Genomic DNA, 16518 nt, shown 5'->3' with positions numbered 1-16518 from the left:
GGTTGAGATCTGCAGATCAAGGTTCAAAGTCAGTGATTATAGGAAAGTCTGTAAGACTTTTTTTTGTTTTGTTTTGTTAGTCATGGGGCTTGAACTCTGGGATTGGGCGCTATCCCTGTGCTCTTTAGCTCAAGGCAAGTGCTCTACCGCTTGAGCCATAGCACCACATCCGGTTTTCTGGTGGTTAATTGGAGATAAGAATCTCACAGACTTTTCTGCCTGGGCTGGCTTTGAACCGTGATCCTCAGATCTCAGCCTCCTGAGTAGCTAGGATTATAGGCATGAGCCACCAGCGCCAGGCCTCTGTAAGACTCTTATCTCTAATTAACCAGCAAAAGGCCAGAAATGAAGGTATGGCTCAAGTGGTAAGACACCAGCTATGAGAAAAAACAAAAACAAGCACGAGTATGAAGTACTGAGTTCAAGTCTCACCAGTGCCAAAAAAAAAAAAAAGCCAGCAACCAGTGGCTCTCACATCTATAACCTTAGCTACTCAGAGGCTGGAATCTGAGAATCACATTTCACAGCTAGCCAAGCAGAACAATCCTGAGACAGAAAACGCTGCAAGCAGCCTGTGGCTCAAGGTAAAGTGCTAGCCTTGAGCTGAAGCGCTGAGGGCCAGCGCCCAGGCCCAGAGACAGACTGTGTGTTTGTGTGTGGGCCCCGATCCTGAGGCTTTGAACCCAAGGCCCAAGTGCTGTCCCTGAGTTGTTTTTTTTTTTCTGCACTGTATCACTTTGGGCCACAGTTCCACTTCCGGCTTTCAGGTGGTTCACTGGAGCTCAGCAGTTAAGGACTGCCCGGGCTAGCTTTGAACCCTGATCGTCAGATTTCAGCCTCCAGAGTAGTTAAGATTTACAAGAGTGAGCCACAGGCGCCCGGCAGACTGCCCCTTTCAACAGAGTATGGCCTAGGCAGGGGCACCTGCAGACCGGATTTGAACTCGAGAGTTCCTGGCTCTCTGAGCGGGCTATTTCGGGTAAGATGATCTCATCTCTGATCCTGTGCATTTTAGGGAGTCATAAAGACCGGGCCCTGGATCCCAGGTGTAGATAAGTGAGCCTTCTTATGGATGCAGAACAGCGGGGAGGCAACCCGGCCGGGGAGCACAGACTCCGCCAGCCCGAGCGAGCGCCACGCCACCGGGGCGGACCCCGATCCCTGCCCCGCGATCGGGGCGCGGCTGGGCCGTGCTATTGGGCGCAGGTGGGAGACGAATAACTGAATACGGGGAGACGAATCTCCCATTGACACCCTCCCCAGCGTGTCGACCTGGGGAATTTGCAGTGTAGCTAGCACGCATGGCCTGACTTCCCTTGGTTTCCTCACCACTTCTGGAGTTTTCTTCCTCTTCCCCGCTATCCCTCCTCCTCCTCCCCCCCCCCCACGTCGCAGGTCCTATTGGTACGCTCTCCTAGCCTGAGAACGGGCGTCCGCGTGGCCACTACGCATGCGCATCCCGCCACCCCCTCCCCGGGAGGGAGGGTCCTCGGGGGGCGGGGGGAGAGCGAAGCCGGGACCCCGCCCCTCGGCCGCTTCACGCGTGACGTCGCGGGGGGCGCCGGCCTCCGCCCGGCTCGGACCGGTGAGAGCGAGCGGCGGGCGGACCCAATGCCGCGAGATCGGGGGAGGGATGCGGGTGTTGAGATCCTTCCGGAGGGGGGCTTGGAGTCGGAGGGGAGGCCCGGGTGCGCCCCCAGCCGTCCGACCCCTCGGGCTCGGCCCTTTTCCCTCCTGTTGCTTCCCGCCTCCCCCTTCCAGATAAGCTGGGGCGCGAGGCTGCAGGGCAGGGGCAGAGCGTCGGTGTCACCTGCCCTTTCCCGGCCTCCGGTCACCCCGTATGCTTTAACTCCTTTTCGTCTACCTGTCGCCGCTTTGTGCGGGATAAATTATTCCACTGTAGAGGCGGGAAGTGGGTCGTTGGCCCTACCACTCCTGCGTGAGGGAAAGCCACTGAGCCTCAGTTTCCCCTACCGTCGTGTGGCCTTGCCTCACCTGGTTTTGAGGACCGGTATGACACCGGGAGAAAGGACATCTGTTGAATTCCTGAACGGCTAAATTCGTGCAGACCTTGCTGTCTGGTCACATGGAATCCACCTTCTGATTTCCTCATCTGAGAACTCCCATTTTACAAGCTGACAGCGGTTAACCGGCTTGATGGGACGTAGGCAAGGAGTCGCAGGGGAGATTCGCACCTACCTAGCCCATGAGCTCCCAAATGGGGGCCTTCTAGACACTTCCCCTTGTCTGAGTTCTGCTTAGATCTGTTCGCCCACCAAAGCCTAGTCGCAGCTGCTGCTTCCTTTTTGTCCAGCTGAGAATTCTCCCTTTCAATTCCCTTTGCCTGTACAGAATGCTCAGTTCTGCTTCTGCTTTATTTTAGCAGTCGAATGCAGCAAATATTTAAGTAGAACAGGGAGATAAACTTTGGGAATCCAGAGTCTTACTCTGTCTGGCTGTGCTAGGATCTGACTGTGTGGCCTTGGGCAAGTTTCTTGTCTTCTCTGAGCTATAGCTTCCTTTTGCATAACATGGGTGAGTACCATCTGACCAGTAGGCTGTCTGCTTCTCCCTTGCTGTCCTCCAGCAGGCTCTCCGTGGAGGCCCAGACTCCTCTGCTTCCCATGGGCAGCTGCCAGGCAGGGCACAACCTGCATCTCTGTCTGGCCCACCACCCACCTCTGGTTTGTGCCACTTTGATCCTGCTGCTTCTTGGCTTCTCAGGCCTGGGCCTGGGTGGCTTCCTCCTTACCCATAGGACTGGCCTTCGCAGCCCTGACATTCCACAGGTAAGTACTCCACTGCTCACCTTTCCCATGTAGGTCTGCTGCTGCTGCTGCTGATCTAAGCTTACATCTGTTCTACTTTTCTTTTGCTCACAGGATTGGGTCTCTTTCTTGAGATCTTTTGGTCAGCTGACCCTGTGCCCTATGAATGGTACAGTCACGGGGAAGTGGCAAGGGTCTCACGTCGTGGGCTTACTGACTACCTTGAACTTTGGGGATGGTCCAGACAGGAACAAGACTCAGACATTCCAGGCCAAGATCTCTGGTAGTCAGATGGGATTGAAAGGTGAGATCAGGGAGAACTTGGGGCTGAAGGGTTGAGGGTGGGATGCAGCATGAGCTGGATCCTGCCTCTGACATCACCATCCTATTGACCTTGGGTTCTAACCCTGCACCTTCATCACTTCTGCTATAATAAGGCCTACTTTCAGTAAACATTTTACCCACAATGTAGGTAACTCTTATGTTTTGCCTTTCTCCTTTCAGTTCAGAGCCCTTTGATTCAGGCCTTGGAAGTGTGATGAGATGGGATGGGTAGGGATGACAGGGACTGTGCCTTAGGGGGATAGAGTGCTTGCCTAGCATGCAAAGTCCTGGGTTTGATTCCTCAGTACCAACCATATAAACAGAAAAGGTGCAAGCGGTGCTGTGGCTCAAGTAGTAGAGTGCTAGCCTTGAGCAAAAGAAGCTCAGGGACAATGCCCAGGCCCTGAGTTCAAGGCCCAGGACTGGCAAAAAAAAAAAAAAGATGAGCACGGTTTTATTCAGTGTTCTTTCCCAACCCTGTATCAATCTCCTCTTAGGGGAAAAGCATGATGTGTCCACTTAAACTAGTATTTCTGTGTGTGTCTGTCTGCGTGTGCGCGCACACACGCCTGTCCTGGGGCTTGAACTCAAAGCCTGAGCACTGTCCCTGTGTTTTTTTTTTACTCAAGGCTAGTGCTCTACTACTTGAGCCTCAACTCTCTTTCTAGCTTTTTTGGTGATTAATTGTAGTTAAGAATCTCACCAAGCAGGCTGCTGGTGGCTCACGGCTGTAATCCTAGCTACTCAGGACACTGAGATCTGAGGATCGAGGTTCAAAGATAGAGTGTTAAAGATAGCCCACGCAGGAAAGTCCTTGAGACGCTAATCTCCAATAAACCACTCAGAAAACCAGAAGTGGTACTCTGGCTCAAGTGATAGAGCACTAGCATTGAGCCTAAGAGCTCAGGGACAGTGCCCAAGCCCCGAGTTCATGCCCTATCACCCGCAAAAAGAAAGAAAGGAAGAAAGAAAGAAACTTGCTGACTTTCTTGCCATGACTGGCTTCAGAGCACAATCCTCAAATCTCAACCCCCTAAGTAGCTAGGATCACAGGTGTAAGACACTGGTGCCAGGCTTTAAAATTTTTTTTTTCAGATAACAGTCTAAACTAATATTTTAAGTACCTGCTATGTGTTAGGTTTTTAAAAAGGGGTAGCCAAGTAAGAACAGCACCATGCACGTGGTATTCAGGTAAGGGGTAGGTTTATTCATCATTCTGGCTGGCACCAGGCCATCTTGGCCCTCCACTCGGTGGGGAAAGGCCTGAGAAAGAGAGAGCTGGGAAAGAGAAGACAGCTAGAAAAGAGAGCATCTGGGAAAGGTGGGAGAGAGAGAGCTAGGAAAGAGAAGGGAGCTGGGAAAGAGAAGAGAAGGAAAGAGCTGAGAAAGAGCTAGAAAAGAACAGAGAGGGCATCTGGGCCTGGGCTAGGCCTTATCTAGGGTATGGGTGGAGAAAGGTGTGGCCACATCAAATTCAGATGTGACCTCAGGGGATGCAGATGTGACTCTTCCAGGTGTCCTAGTTGCCTAGGTAACGCAGGTACTGGGTGGAGACTTTGCTGCGTGGAGGGTGGAGTCTGCTTGCCATCCAGGGGCGGACCTTACACTATGTATTCAGAATAGTTGTGTGTGCAGAAAAGAGAGAGGGACACACACACACACACACACACACACACACACACACACACACACGCACGCACGCGCACACACACACCATCTTTTTCCAGAAAGCTTCTATGAAAATGACACACAGAGAGAGGAGAGAGGAGAGGAGAGAGAGAGAGAGAGACTTAGTGTCATTGATTCCTGGGTGGCATTTGACCTTAGATATCTTATCTAAAAACTATAAGGAGGGGCTGGGAAGGTGGCTCAGTGGTAGAGTGCTTGCCTTGCATGCATGAGGCCCTGCGTTCAATTCCTCAGTACCAGAAAAAGCCAGAAGTGGTGCTGTGGCTCAAGTGGTAGAGCACTAGCCTTGAGCTGAAGAGCTGAGGAATAGCACCCAGGCCAAGAGTTCAGGCCCCACGACCGACAAAAAACCAAACAACAACAACAACAAAAAAAAACTGTAAAGAAATGAAAAAGGAGGAAAGAGGGAGGGAAAAACTGGGAGAGACCAAAGGATAGGGTGACAATGTCCAAAAGAAATGTACTCATCACCTGACTTACATAACTATACCCTCTCGGTACACCACTCCCCCCCCCCCCCCGCAGTTGTGGGGCTTGAACAGGACCTGGGCCCTGTTCTGAGCTCTTCAGCTCAAGGCAAGCACTCTATCACTTGAACTACAGCACCACTTCCGGTTTTCTGGTGGTTTATTGGAGATAAGAGTCTCATGGTCTTTCCTGCTGGGCCTGGCTTTGAACGGTGATCCTCATATCTCAGCCTCCTGAGTAGCTAGGATTACAGACTTGAGCCACCAGCTCCGGGCTTGTACATCACTTTTATAATGAAAACTTATTATTATTATTTTTTTTTTTGTCAGTCGTGGGGCTTGTACTCTGGGCTTGGGTGCTGTCCCTGCACTCTTCAGCTCCAGGCCAGTGCTCTACTGCTTGAGCCACAGCGCCACTTCCGGTTTTCTAGTGTTTTATTGGAGATAAGAGTCTCACGGACTTTCCTGCAGGGGCTGGCTTTGAACCTCGACCCTCAGATCTCAGCCTCCTGAGTAGCTAGGATTACAGGTGTGAGCCACTGGGGCCCGGCTATAATGAAAACTTTAAAATAAGAAAAAGAAGGGAAGAAAAGTAGAATCATCAGACTTCTGGGAACCTTTTTTTTGGGGGGGGGTCTGGTCGTGGGGCCTGAACTCTGGGCCTGGGCTCTGTCCCTCAGCTCTTCAGCTCAAGGCTAGTGCTCTACCACTTGAGCCACAGTGCCACTTCCAGTTTTTTTCTTTTTGCTTATGTGGTGCTGAGGAATGGAACCCAGGGCTTCATACATGCAAGGCAAGCGCTCTACCACTGAGCCACCTTCCCAGCCCCTGGGATCCTTTTTCTTATTTTGGCAGTTTTGGGGCTTGAACACAGGGCCTGGATACTGTCCCTGAGCTTTTTTTGCTCAAGGCTAGCACTCTTGAGCCATAGCACCACTTCCAGCTTTTTCTGTTTATATGGTACTAAGGAATTGAACCCAGGGCTTCATGCATGCCAGGCAAGCACTCTACCACTAAGCCACATTCCCAGCCCCTTCTGGGGTTCTTTCCAACAATATCATCCTAAGATTCTTCTGTGAGTTACAGACATGTGTGTCATAGGGTTAAGTTGGTGTATGTCTAAGTGTACATGTATGTAAACATGTAAACAAGGAATAAGAATAAGGACTGGGGGGGGCTGGGAATGTGGCTTAGTGGTAGAGTGCTTGCCTAGCATGCATGAAGCCTTGGGTTCCATTCCTCAGTACCACATAAACAGAAAAAGCTGGAAGTGGCGCTGTGACTCAAGTGGTAGAGAGCTAGCCTTGAGCAAAAGAAGCTCAGGGACAATGCCCAGACCTGAGTTCAAGCCCTAGGACTGGCAAAAAAAAAAAAAAAAAGGAATGTATTTAGTAATCTACTTTTTTGTGTTTTTTTTTTTAATTTTATTTATTTTTGTTGGTCATGGGGCTTGAACTCTGGCCTTGGGCGCTGTCTCTGTGCTCTTCAGCTCAAGGCTAGCACTCTACCACTTGAGCCACAGTGCCACTTCCGGTTTTTTTCTTTTTGCTTAGGTGTTGCTGAGGAGTTGAACCCAGGGCCTCATGCATGCAAGGCCAGCGCTCTAGCACTGAGCCACCTTCCCAGCCCTCGCTTCAGGTTTTCTAGTGGTTTATTGGAGATAAGAGTCTCACAGAGTTTCCTGCCCGGGCTGGCTTTGAACTGTGATTCTCAGATCTCAGCCTCCTGAGTAGCTAGGATTACAGATATAAGCCACCGGCACCTTTTTTTTTGTTTCATTTTTGTGCTGGTACTGTGTCCCGAACTCAGGGCCTCATATTCTCTTGGCAATTTTATTCATTTTGCAATTTTATTTTATTTATTTTATTTTTTTATTTTTTATTTTGTCGGTCATGGGACTTGAACTCAAGGCCTGGGCACTTTCCCTGAACTCTTTTGCTCAAGGCTAGTACTGTACCACTTTGAGCCACAGCTCCACTTCCAGTTTTTGTTTTTCTTTTTTTGTCAGTCTAGGGACTTGAACTCTGAGCCTGGGCTCTGTCCCTGAGCTCTTCAGCTCAAGGCTAGCACTCTACCACGTGAGCCATAGCAACACTTCGGTTTTCTAGTGGCTTATTGGAGAGAAGAATTTCATGGACTTTCTTGCATGAGTTGGCTTTTGAACCATGATTCCCTTATCTTAGCCTCCTGAGTAGCTAGGATTGCAGGCGTGAGCCACTGGAGCTGGGCTCACTTCCGGTTTTTGAGTGGGCTCTTCTGCCCAGGCTGGCTTTGAACCCTGATCCTCCTGAATAGCAGGATTATAGGCATGAGCCACTGGTGCCCAGCTTCACTTGGCATTTTTAGCCCAAGGCCATTATTCTACCACTTGGAACACACTTAAAGTTGTTGCTTTTTGCTAGTTAATTGAAGATGAGTCTCACAGATATGCAAGGAAAGACTTTTCCAAAGATAGAGCCTAAGCTGAAGCTTGAAGAATGTATAGCAGTTCCAGCCATAGAGAATAGAAGACCCATAGGTCAGAACCACAATAATAATATGTTTAGCGATAGAGTGCTTGCCTTGAGCTGAAGAGCTGAGGGATAGCACCCAGGCCCCGGAGTTCAAGCCCTATGACCAAATAACAACAACAACTACAACAACAATAATAATAATAGGCAAGTATTGTACCGCTTGAGCCACAGCACCACTTCTGGCTTATTTTGCTTATGTGGTGCTTAGGAATCGAACCCAGACCCTCATGCATGCAAGGCAAGCACTCTACCACTGAACTACCTTCCCAGCCCCCTAATTTTTTTTTTTATATTGGGACAAGAGCTGGTACTGGAGCTTGGACTCAGGGCCTCAGGGCTTAGGTTCTACCCTTGAGCTTTTCTGCTCAAGGCTGGTGTTCTACCAGTTGAACCATAGCTCCATTTATGGCTTTTTGGTGGTTAATTGGAGATCTGAGTATTACAGACTTTCCTGCCCAGGCTGCCTTGGAACCTGAATTCTCAGCCTCCTGAGTAGCTAGGATTATAGTTATGAACTACCAGAACCAGCCTTCTATAAGTGGTATTTCTGAGTCAAAGAGGATGGCCTTTGTTTTTGTTAGACAGTGTCTCATTATGTAACCCATGCTGGCCTTGAACTTGTGATCTCCTTGCTTCAGTCTCTTGAGTTCTGGGATTACAGACATGAACCACTATGTGGAACTTGTTCCTTGATACTTTAATTTACCTTTCATTATTTGGGAGAGAGAGAGAAGAGAGAGAGAGAGAAAGGGAGAGGGGGAGAGAGACTATGTGTATGTGTGTGTGTGTGTGTCAGTCCTGGGATTTGAATTTAGGGTCTGGATGCTGTCCCTGAGCTGTTTTGTTCAAGGCTAGCACTCTACTACCTAAGCCACAGCTCCAATTCTGGCTTTTGGGTGGTAATTGGAGATAAGAATGTCCTGGACTTGCCTGCTTGGGCTGGCTTTGAATTATAATCCTCAAATGTCAGCCTCCTGAAGTAGCTAGGATTATAGGCATGAAAGTGAGCCACTGGCACGTAGCACTGTCTAACTTGTATGAGGTTAAGGTTATTGTTCTTTATTAAGGCTTTTAGATTTCATGTCTTTGTTGGGAAAACCTTCCTCACTGGAAAACTGTCTTCTTTATTTTTTCAATAACTTTTTTTTTGTGGTACTGAGATTTGAACTCAAAACCTGTGGTAGGCTGGGAATGTGGCTTAGTGGTAGAGTGCTTGCCTAGCATGCATGAAGCTCTAGGTTTAATTCCTCAGTACCATATACACAGAAAAAGTTGGAAGCGGTGCTGTGGCTCAAGTGGTCCAGTGCTTGAGCAAAAGAAACTCAGGACAGTGCCCAGGCCCTGAGTTCAAGCTCCAGGACTGGCAAAAAATAAAAAACAAAAACAAGTATTTAGTATTTTTTTTTTTTTTTTTTTTTTTTTTTTTTTTTTTTTTTTTTTTTTTTTTTTTTTTTTTTTTTTTTTTTTGGGTCCGGTTGTGGGGCCTGAACTCTGGGCCTGGGCGCTGTCCCTCAGCTCTTCAGCTCAAGGCTAGCACTCTACCACTTGAGCCACAGCACCACTTCCGGCTTTTTTCTTTTTGCTTATGTGGTGCTGAGGAATAGAACCCAGGACCTCAGGCATGCAAGGCAAGTGCTCTACCACTGAGCCACCTTCCCAGCTGCATTGTTCTTTAATACATATGGGTTTTATTTTATAGTGCAAGATAACTGTGCTTTCAAATGTTTTTCCACATGGAAATTGTTCCTACTAATTTAAAACAGAGTGGAAACCTTGTAATGAATTTTGATACCTAGTGGAAAACTGCTTTTTTAAAAAGAACAAATAAGGGACTGGTAAGGTGGCTCAGTGGTAGAGTGCTTACTTTGCATGCATGAGGGTCTGGGTTCGATTCCTCAGCACTACATAAGCAGAAAAAGCCAGAAGTGGCGCTGTGGCTCAAGTGGTAGAGCGCTAGCCTTGAGCTGTATAGCTGAGGGACAGCGCCCAGGCCCAGAGTTCAGGCTCCACCACCCAAAAAAAAGGACAAATCAATTTATACAAACTGACATTGGGCAGGTGCATCTGCCTGTTCTGCTATAACCTCATGGGTCACTGTGTGACTGTTACATTGATTGTAACCTAATTTCAGTCACTTTGTGTGTTCATTGATGCACAGCTATTTTCATTCTCAGTGCTAAAGTATGTGGAATTCTTGAACAGCCATGAATGCCCAAAAACCTGGCATTATAGAAAGCCTTAGAGCCAGACACTGGTGACTCACACCTGTAATCCTAGTTACTCAGGAAGCTGAGATCTGAGGATAATGGCTCGAAGCCAGCCCAGGCAGAAAAATCTGTGAAACTCTAATCTCTAATAAACTACTTAAAATCCCTGATGTGGCACAGTGGCTCAAGTGGGAGAGCTGTGGCCTTGAGGACAAAGAGGCTAAGGACAGCACTGAGGCCCTGAGTTTAAGCCCCGGGATTGACCAAAACAAAGAGAGAGAGAAAGGTATTTGTGAGAGTTGAAGAGCATGAGACTTGTTACACAAGCTCATTTTTATTTTTTTTTTATTTTATTTTTTTGTTTTTTTTGGGGGGGGGTTCTGGTTGTGGGGCCTGAACTCTGGGCCTGGGCACTGTCCCTCAGCTCTTCAGCTCAAGGTTAGCGCTCTACTACTTGAGCCACAGCGCCACTTCCGGCTTTTTTTTTCTTTTCTCTTATGTGGTGCTGAGGAATCGAACCCAGGGCCTCATGCATGCAAGGTAAGCGCTCTACCTACCACTGAGCCACCTTCCCAGCCCAACAAGCTCATTTTTAATACCATATACACGTATGCTTTTTGTGTGTGTACCAGTCATGAACACAGAACCTGGCTTTGTCCCTGAGCTTCTTTTATTCAAGGCGAGTATTCTACTATTTGAACCACAGCTCTATGTCCAGCTTTTCTGGTGGGTAATTGTAGAATAGAGTCTCACAAACTTTTCTGCCTGGGCTGGCTTTGAACCAGGATCTTCAGATCTCAGCATCCTGGGTAGCTAGGATTATAGGCATGAGCTATCGGCACCCAGCCTTTTTTTTTTTTGCCGGTCATGGGGCCTGAACTCTGGGCCTGGGCGCTGTCCCTCAGCTCTTCAGCTCAAGGCTAGTGCTCTACCACTGGAGCCACAGCGCCACTTCCGGCTTTTTCTGTTTATGTGGTGCTGAGGAATCGAACCCAGGGCCTCATGCTTGCAAGACATGCACTCTACCGCTGAGCTACCTTCACCCAGCCTTTTTTTTTAAGATAGGGTTTTTTGAGACTGGGAATATGGCTTAGTGGTAGAGTGTTTGCCTAGCACGCTTTGAAGCCCTGGGTTCAATTCCTCAGTACCATATAAACAGAAAAAGCTGGAAGTGCCGCCATGGCTCAAGTGGAAGAGTGCTAGCCTTGAGCACAGAGAGGCTCAAGGACAGTGCCTAGGCCCTGAGTTCAAGCTCCAGGACCGACAGAAAAAAAAAAAAAAATATATATATATATATATATAGGGTTTTTCACTTTTGGGGGGTCAGGCCTCACATCTTGGTCTTCCTCCTGTATGGCTGGGATTAGAATAACCCTTTTTGCTTGAACTTTGATTTTCTTGTCTCTCCATTTCAAGTAGCTGCCTCTCAAGTGATTGGGGTTACAGGCCTGAGTCACCACACCTGACTACCTGTGATTTCTTTCTTTCCTATCCCTCTTCAGGGTCTTCTGCAGCAGAGCTGATCCTCATCACAGCCAGAGTGGCTCCAGAAAGAACTCCAGGAACCTGTCTATATTTTAGTGCTGGTCCAGGAATCCTGCCCTCCAGTCAGCCACCCATATCCTGCTCAGAGGAGGGAGCAGGAAATGCCACCCTGAGCCCTAAGATGGGTGAGGAGTGTGTCAGGGTCTGGAGCCACGAAGGCCTTGCACTCACCAAGCTGCTCACTTCGGTAAGAGCCTCAGGTTGATCCCCTGGTTTTGTAAACTGCCATTGCTGAATGCTGTGTGTGGAAAGTACCAGGTGGGAATTTCACCTAGTAGAAAATATCTAGACTTGGACTGGGAATGGCTTAGTAGTAAAGTGCTTGTCTAACATACATGAGGCCCTGGGCTCAATTCCTCAGTACCACATAAACAGAAAAAGCAGGAAGTGGCTCAAGTAGTAGAGTGCTAGCCTTGAGCAAAAGAAGCTCAGGGACAGTGCTCAGGTCCTGAGTTCAAGCCCCAGGACTAGCAAACAGTAAAAGGAAGAAAGAAAGAAAGAAAGAGAGAGAAAGAAAGAAAATCTCTAGACTTTCCAACACTACTTGAGAAGCTGTGTGGGCTAGGGCAAGAATCTGAACCTTTCTGAACCTCTGCTGCTTCCTAAAACAGAAGATACCACTCTGAATTCCAGCAAATAAGGATTGAATGAGGATGACTGTCAAAAATGCTCAGCCCTATAGAGGATACCTAGTAGATTTGATAAATGGCAGTTGGACTGTCCTTAAGCAAGATAAAACCTGAGCTCTATCTCTAAGGAATGAAGCAGCTGTGAACAAGAGGCAGAATAGGCTAATTGCTGTCATAGAGATATAAACAGAGTATTATATACAAACACAAAGTAAGGAGCAATTAACCCTTAACTCGAATATTTATAGAGAGTGCTTCCTGGAGAAGGTGGCACTTAAGAAAGGATCATGTACAGTAGCTCATACTGTACAAAGTGTTTTCAGGTTCATTATCTCATTTGATCTTAAAATAACCTTTTGAGGTTGGTGCTGTTAGCCCATTTTACAGATGAGGAAATAGGTTTAGAGACAGAGGGAGTCAATTGCCTAAGGCCACACAACTGGTTTTGTGTCAGAGCCTGGGTTGTAATCCCCGCCTTCTCACCTGCCATTCTTAAAGAGTAAGGAAGTGGTTGCCATCCAAGAGTCTGGAGTGGGGATAGACCAGGGACCACAAGCCTTGGGATTGGGAAGAGCTTAGTCTTTGAGGGTACTGCATGCTAAGCAGTTTAGGAAGGGCCTAGAAGAAGCAAGAAAGACTGTGGGGACTGAACTGGAGGGCCCACTGTGAATCCAGGCAAAGATGCTGCAACTGGACACTGAAGTGGGAGTCTCTGAGGACCTTCAAGGAGGGGAGAGAAGCCCTCCCTCCCTGGTGTTAGGTGGAGATGGGCTGAGTGAAAGAGGGAGAGCAGCTAGGGAGTTTGTTGCTCATCTTCACTCATGCTCTGTTTGCATAGCCTTTCAAATGTGAAGAAGAGAGAATGTTCCTGGCTCAAGCAGTCATTCTGGATTTTGTCCATGGCTGGGCAGGAGAGCAGTCTGTAAACCATTGAGCCAAATGTCAACTTGTCTCACAATAACATTTTTCCTTTTAGCTTCTCTCTAGATGCTAAAGAGCCTCTCTCTTATGTAGTCTTTACCCATAACTCTTGGGCTGGGGGCAAGATGTCTTCCCAAGAGAAGGCATCGTCCCACTCTCCATCATTTTCCCCTTCTCTCCCACCCCTAGGAGGAGTTGGCTCTGTGTGGCTCCAGGCTGCTGGTGTTGGGCTCTTTCCTGCTTCTCTTCTGTGGCCTTCTCTGCTGTATCACTGCTAAATGCTTCCACCCACGCCGGGAGTCCCACTGGTCTAGAGCCCGGCTCTGAGGGCACTGGCCTAGTTCCTGCCTTGTTCTCAGGTGAGGATCTTCACTCCTATGAGAACAGGGGATGGGGCGGGAGTGGAGACTGTAACTGGGGTAGAGAGATTCTTGGAGTCCATCTTTAAATACTGCTTATCAGTCCCCACATCTATCTCTTGAGAAACTGGGAACAGTTTACACCACAAATACCATTTATCTTCTTATTTTCAATTACAAAATAGTTAACAAATTCAACTAGGAAAGTAAAAAGAAGCATTAAAATATGCTTGGCAAATTCTTAGAGACACTTGTGAAATTGAATATTCCCTAAAACGCCCATCTTCCTTGCTTCCCGAGATGTCATGTGTCTCCCTAGAAGTTAACCATCTTACTTTAGAGTTTCATGAAAGTACACCTTCCATAGGTGAGTGTGGTTTAGTTTTACTTATTTGTGACCTTTATGTAGATAGACTTACCCATATTTTGTGACTGATTTCTTTCAAATAGTCTTCTCATTTCTAAGACTGATCCATAACTGAGCTAAGGGCTGATGCTCACACCTGTAATCCTAATGACTTAGGAGGCTCAGGGTTGGGGACTAGTCAGAACAAAAATGGCTCCTAATACCCCTTCCTGACAGGCAAGTGCCTGTCATCCTAGCTTTGTGGAATAAGTGTCCAGGCACTTGCCCAAGCAGAAGATGAGTCCCTCTTTAAAAAATAATCTGTGGGCTGGGAAGTTGGCTCAGTGGTAGAGCGCATGCCTTGCATGCCTGAGGCCCTGGGTTCGATTCCTCAGCACCACATAAGAAAAAAGCCGGAAGTGGCGCTGTAGCTCAAGTGGTAGAGCGCTAGCCTTGAGCTGAAGAGCTGAGGGACAGCACCCAGGCCCAAAGTTCAAGCCCCACGCCCGGACCCAAAAAAAAAAAAAATCTGTATTTGGGGCTGGGAAGGTGGCTCAGTGGTAGAGCGCATGCCTTGCATGCCTGAGGCCCTGGGTTTGATTCCTCAGCACCACATAAGAAAAAAGAAAAAAGCCAGAAGTGGTGCTGTGGCTCAGGTGGTAGAGCGCTAGTTTTGAGCTGAAGAGCTGAGGGACAGTGCCCAGGCCCAGAGTCAGGCCCCACGACTGGACCCCCCAAAAAAAAATCTGTATTTTTTTTAAAGGGCTAGACATGTGGCTTCGCAATGGAGTGCCCACCCAGCAAGTGCAAGGCCCTGAGTTTGGTGGTACTCTATGGCTACTAAAAAGATTGATCCATAGCCGTAGTTTGTATCCACCTTTTGATATGATGATGAGTTAAGAGGGTGGTGGCTCACACTTGTTACTCAGGGAGCTGAGATCTGAGGATCATGGTTCAAGGCCAGTCTGGGCAGGAAATTCTGTGACTTTTTTTTTTTTTTTTTTTGTGGGGATTGAACTCAGGGTCTGGGCTCTGTCCCTGAGCCTCTTTGTGCTCAAGGCTAGTGCTCTTCCACTTGAGCTACAGAGCCACTTCTGGGTTTTTTGTTTTTGTTTTTGAGTGTTTATTGAAGTCTTATGGGGACTTTTTCTGCCTGGGCTGGCTTCGAACCATGATTCTCAGATCTCAGCCTCCTGAGTAGCTAGGATTACAGGTGTAAGCTACCAACACCTGGTGTCCAGAGACTCTTATCTCCAATAAAACTTATCTCCAAAACGCCAGAAGTGGAGCTGTGGCTCAAATGATAAGAGTGCCAGGCTTGAGGGAAAAAAAGCTCAGGGAGAGCACCTAGGCCCTGAGTTCAAGCTCCAGGATGGCACCCCCTCAAAAAAAAATGTTGAAGTTTGATGATTTATTCTGGATATGAATCATATTTCTCTTGCTTTTGTCTTGAAGTTTATGATGCCAAGTATGTACAATTGTAAAATTCAATTTTAACAGGCCAAAAGAAAGATGCCCAGTCTGTATGTCCAAACACTTGACACGTACCACATTCAATCATCATTCCATTTAGACAAATTTGGTTCTGCTGACAAGATATTTAGAGGGAATCAGTTTCCCAAAGAACCGGGAGAAGAGTGGGGTAAAGGGTTGTGTGGAGGAAAGACATATTGGCTAACTAGTTTATATGTCAGTCCATCAAGGGAGAAAGTATTTCTGCAAAAAGATCTTATCAGGTTGTCTAGTCTACTGTGAAAACCACATCATGATGCATCCTCTTTTAAGCTGTCCTCAGTTTCAAATGGCCTCAGTGTTCTAAGAGATTCCTCTGGGAGAAATGGGAACTGCTCTGGCCAGAGGAACTGGAAGCTCAGGATCCACTTTGCTAATTTTGCTTTGGGCTAGACCTCACTGCCCTGAACCATCTACCTGGGACTGGAAATGATGTAGCCCTCTCAGCCTTACATTGGGAAAGGGAGGTTTTCTGGTCTTTGGCAGATCGCACAGTCTGGTGGCCACCCCAGTGGGATTTAGCACCCACATCTAGCTCTAGTTGTCATTTCTGCTTTTCCCTCAATCTGTTCTCACCCCAGAGCTGCCCCTCAAACTCTCTGACCTGTTTTGTGTTTTGTTTTTGTTTTCTCCAGGTGTGAATCAACTTCTTGGGCTTTGGTTCTGAGTTGGAAGAAATGTACAAAGAGTGAAGAGCTGGAGAGTTGGGGGGAATAAAAGGCTTTTTTTTTTTTTTTTTGAGACAGGATCTTGCCATGTATCCCTGTCCCTGGCTGACCTTGGACTTGAGGTCCCCCTGCCTCAACCTCCTGAGTGCTGGGAACTCAGACCAGTGCCATCTCAGCCCATTCCCTTTGTTGATTTTTTTTTTTTTTTTTTTAGTTTGGGGAACAGGTAGGCATAGCGCAGTTACTTCAGCTCTTTCCCGAGGTTGGAAAACATTGGCTCTGCCATTCAGTGTCTTGATTCTTTCCATGAACTTTATGAATAATTGGGGGTTTGACCTAAATACATAGAAAATGCTTTAATATAAATGCACTGTGACCTTGGGTAAGTCATGCAACCCTGCAAGGCCTCCGCGTTTTGGGGGGGGGTGTATTTTTACAAGGTAAAGTTTCCCAACACTGACTGCATGATATCAATTCCTTGCATTTGGGGCTCACTCTAAACGGAATAGTTACTACCTTAAGAGTGGTCCATTTTCCCGCCTTTTCCGCGTCCAGCAACGGCAACAACCG

General features: G+C 47.7%; 1 protein-coding gene across 5 annotated transcripts; it reads left to right on the top strand.

Moving 5' to 3' along the window:
• Positions 1 to 782: 782 nt before the first annotated feature.
• On the top strand, positions 783 to 16348 carry Tmem219 (transmembrane protein 219). 5 transcript variants are annotated; one of them, XM_013011540.1, is made up of 6 exons: positions 783 to 979; positions 2591 to 2789; positions 2883 to 3072; positions 11471 to 11700; positions 13253 to 13422; positions 15916 to 16348. In XM_013011540.1, the coding sequence occupies exons 2-5, from the start codon at positions 2625 to 2627 to the stop codon at positions 13388 to 13390; spliced, it is 723 nt and encodes a 240-aa protein (XP_012866994.1). In that variant the 5' UTR covers positions 783 to 979; positions 2591 to 2624; the 3' UTR covers positions 13391 to 13422; positions 15916 to 16348. The 5 variants fall into 5 exon arrangements, with proteins under 5 accessions (XP_012866994.1, XP_012866993.1, XP_012866992.1 ...); XM_013011539.1 differs by having other exon boundaries at positions 2588 to 2789; XM_013011538.1 differs by lacking the exon at positions 783 to 979 and adding an exon at positions 1481 to 1585.
• The last annotated feature ends 170 nt before the right edge of the window (positions 16349 to 16518 follow it).

The sequence above is a fragment of the Dipodomys ordii genome, unplaced genomic scaffold, assembly GCF_000151885.1.
Source record: "Dipodomys ordii isolate 6190 unplaced genomic scaffold, Dord_2.0 Scaffold14, whole genome shotgun sequence".
Lineage (NCBI taxonomy): Eukaryota > Metazoa > Chordata > Mammalia > Rodentia > Heteromyidae > Dipodomys > Dipodomys ordii.
Note: the sequence above shows the minus strand (reverse complement) of the source record. Positions and strands in the feature narration are given on the sequence as shown.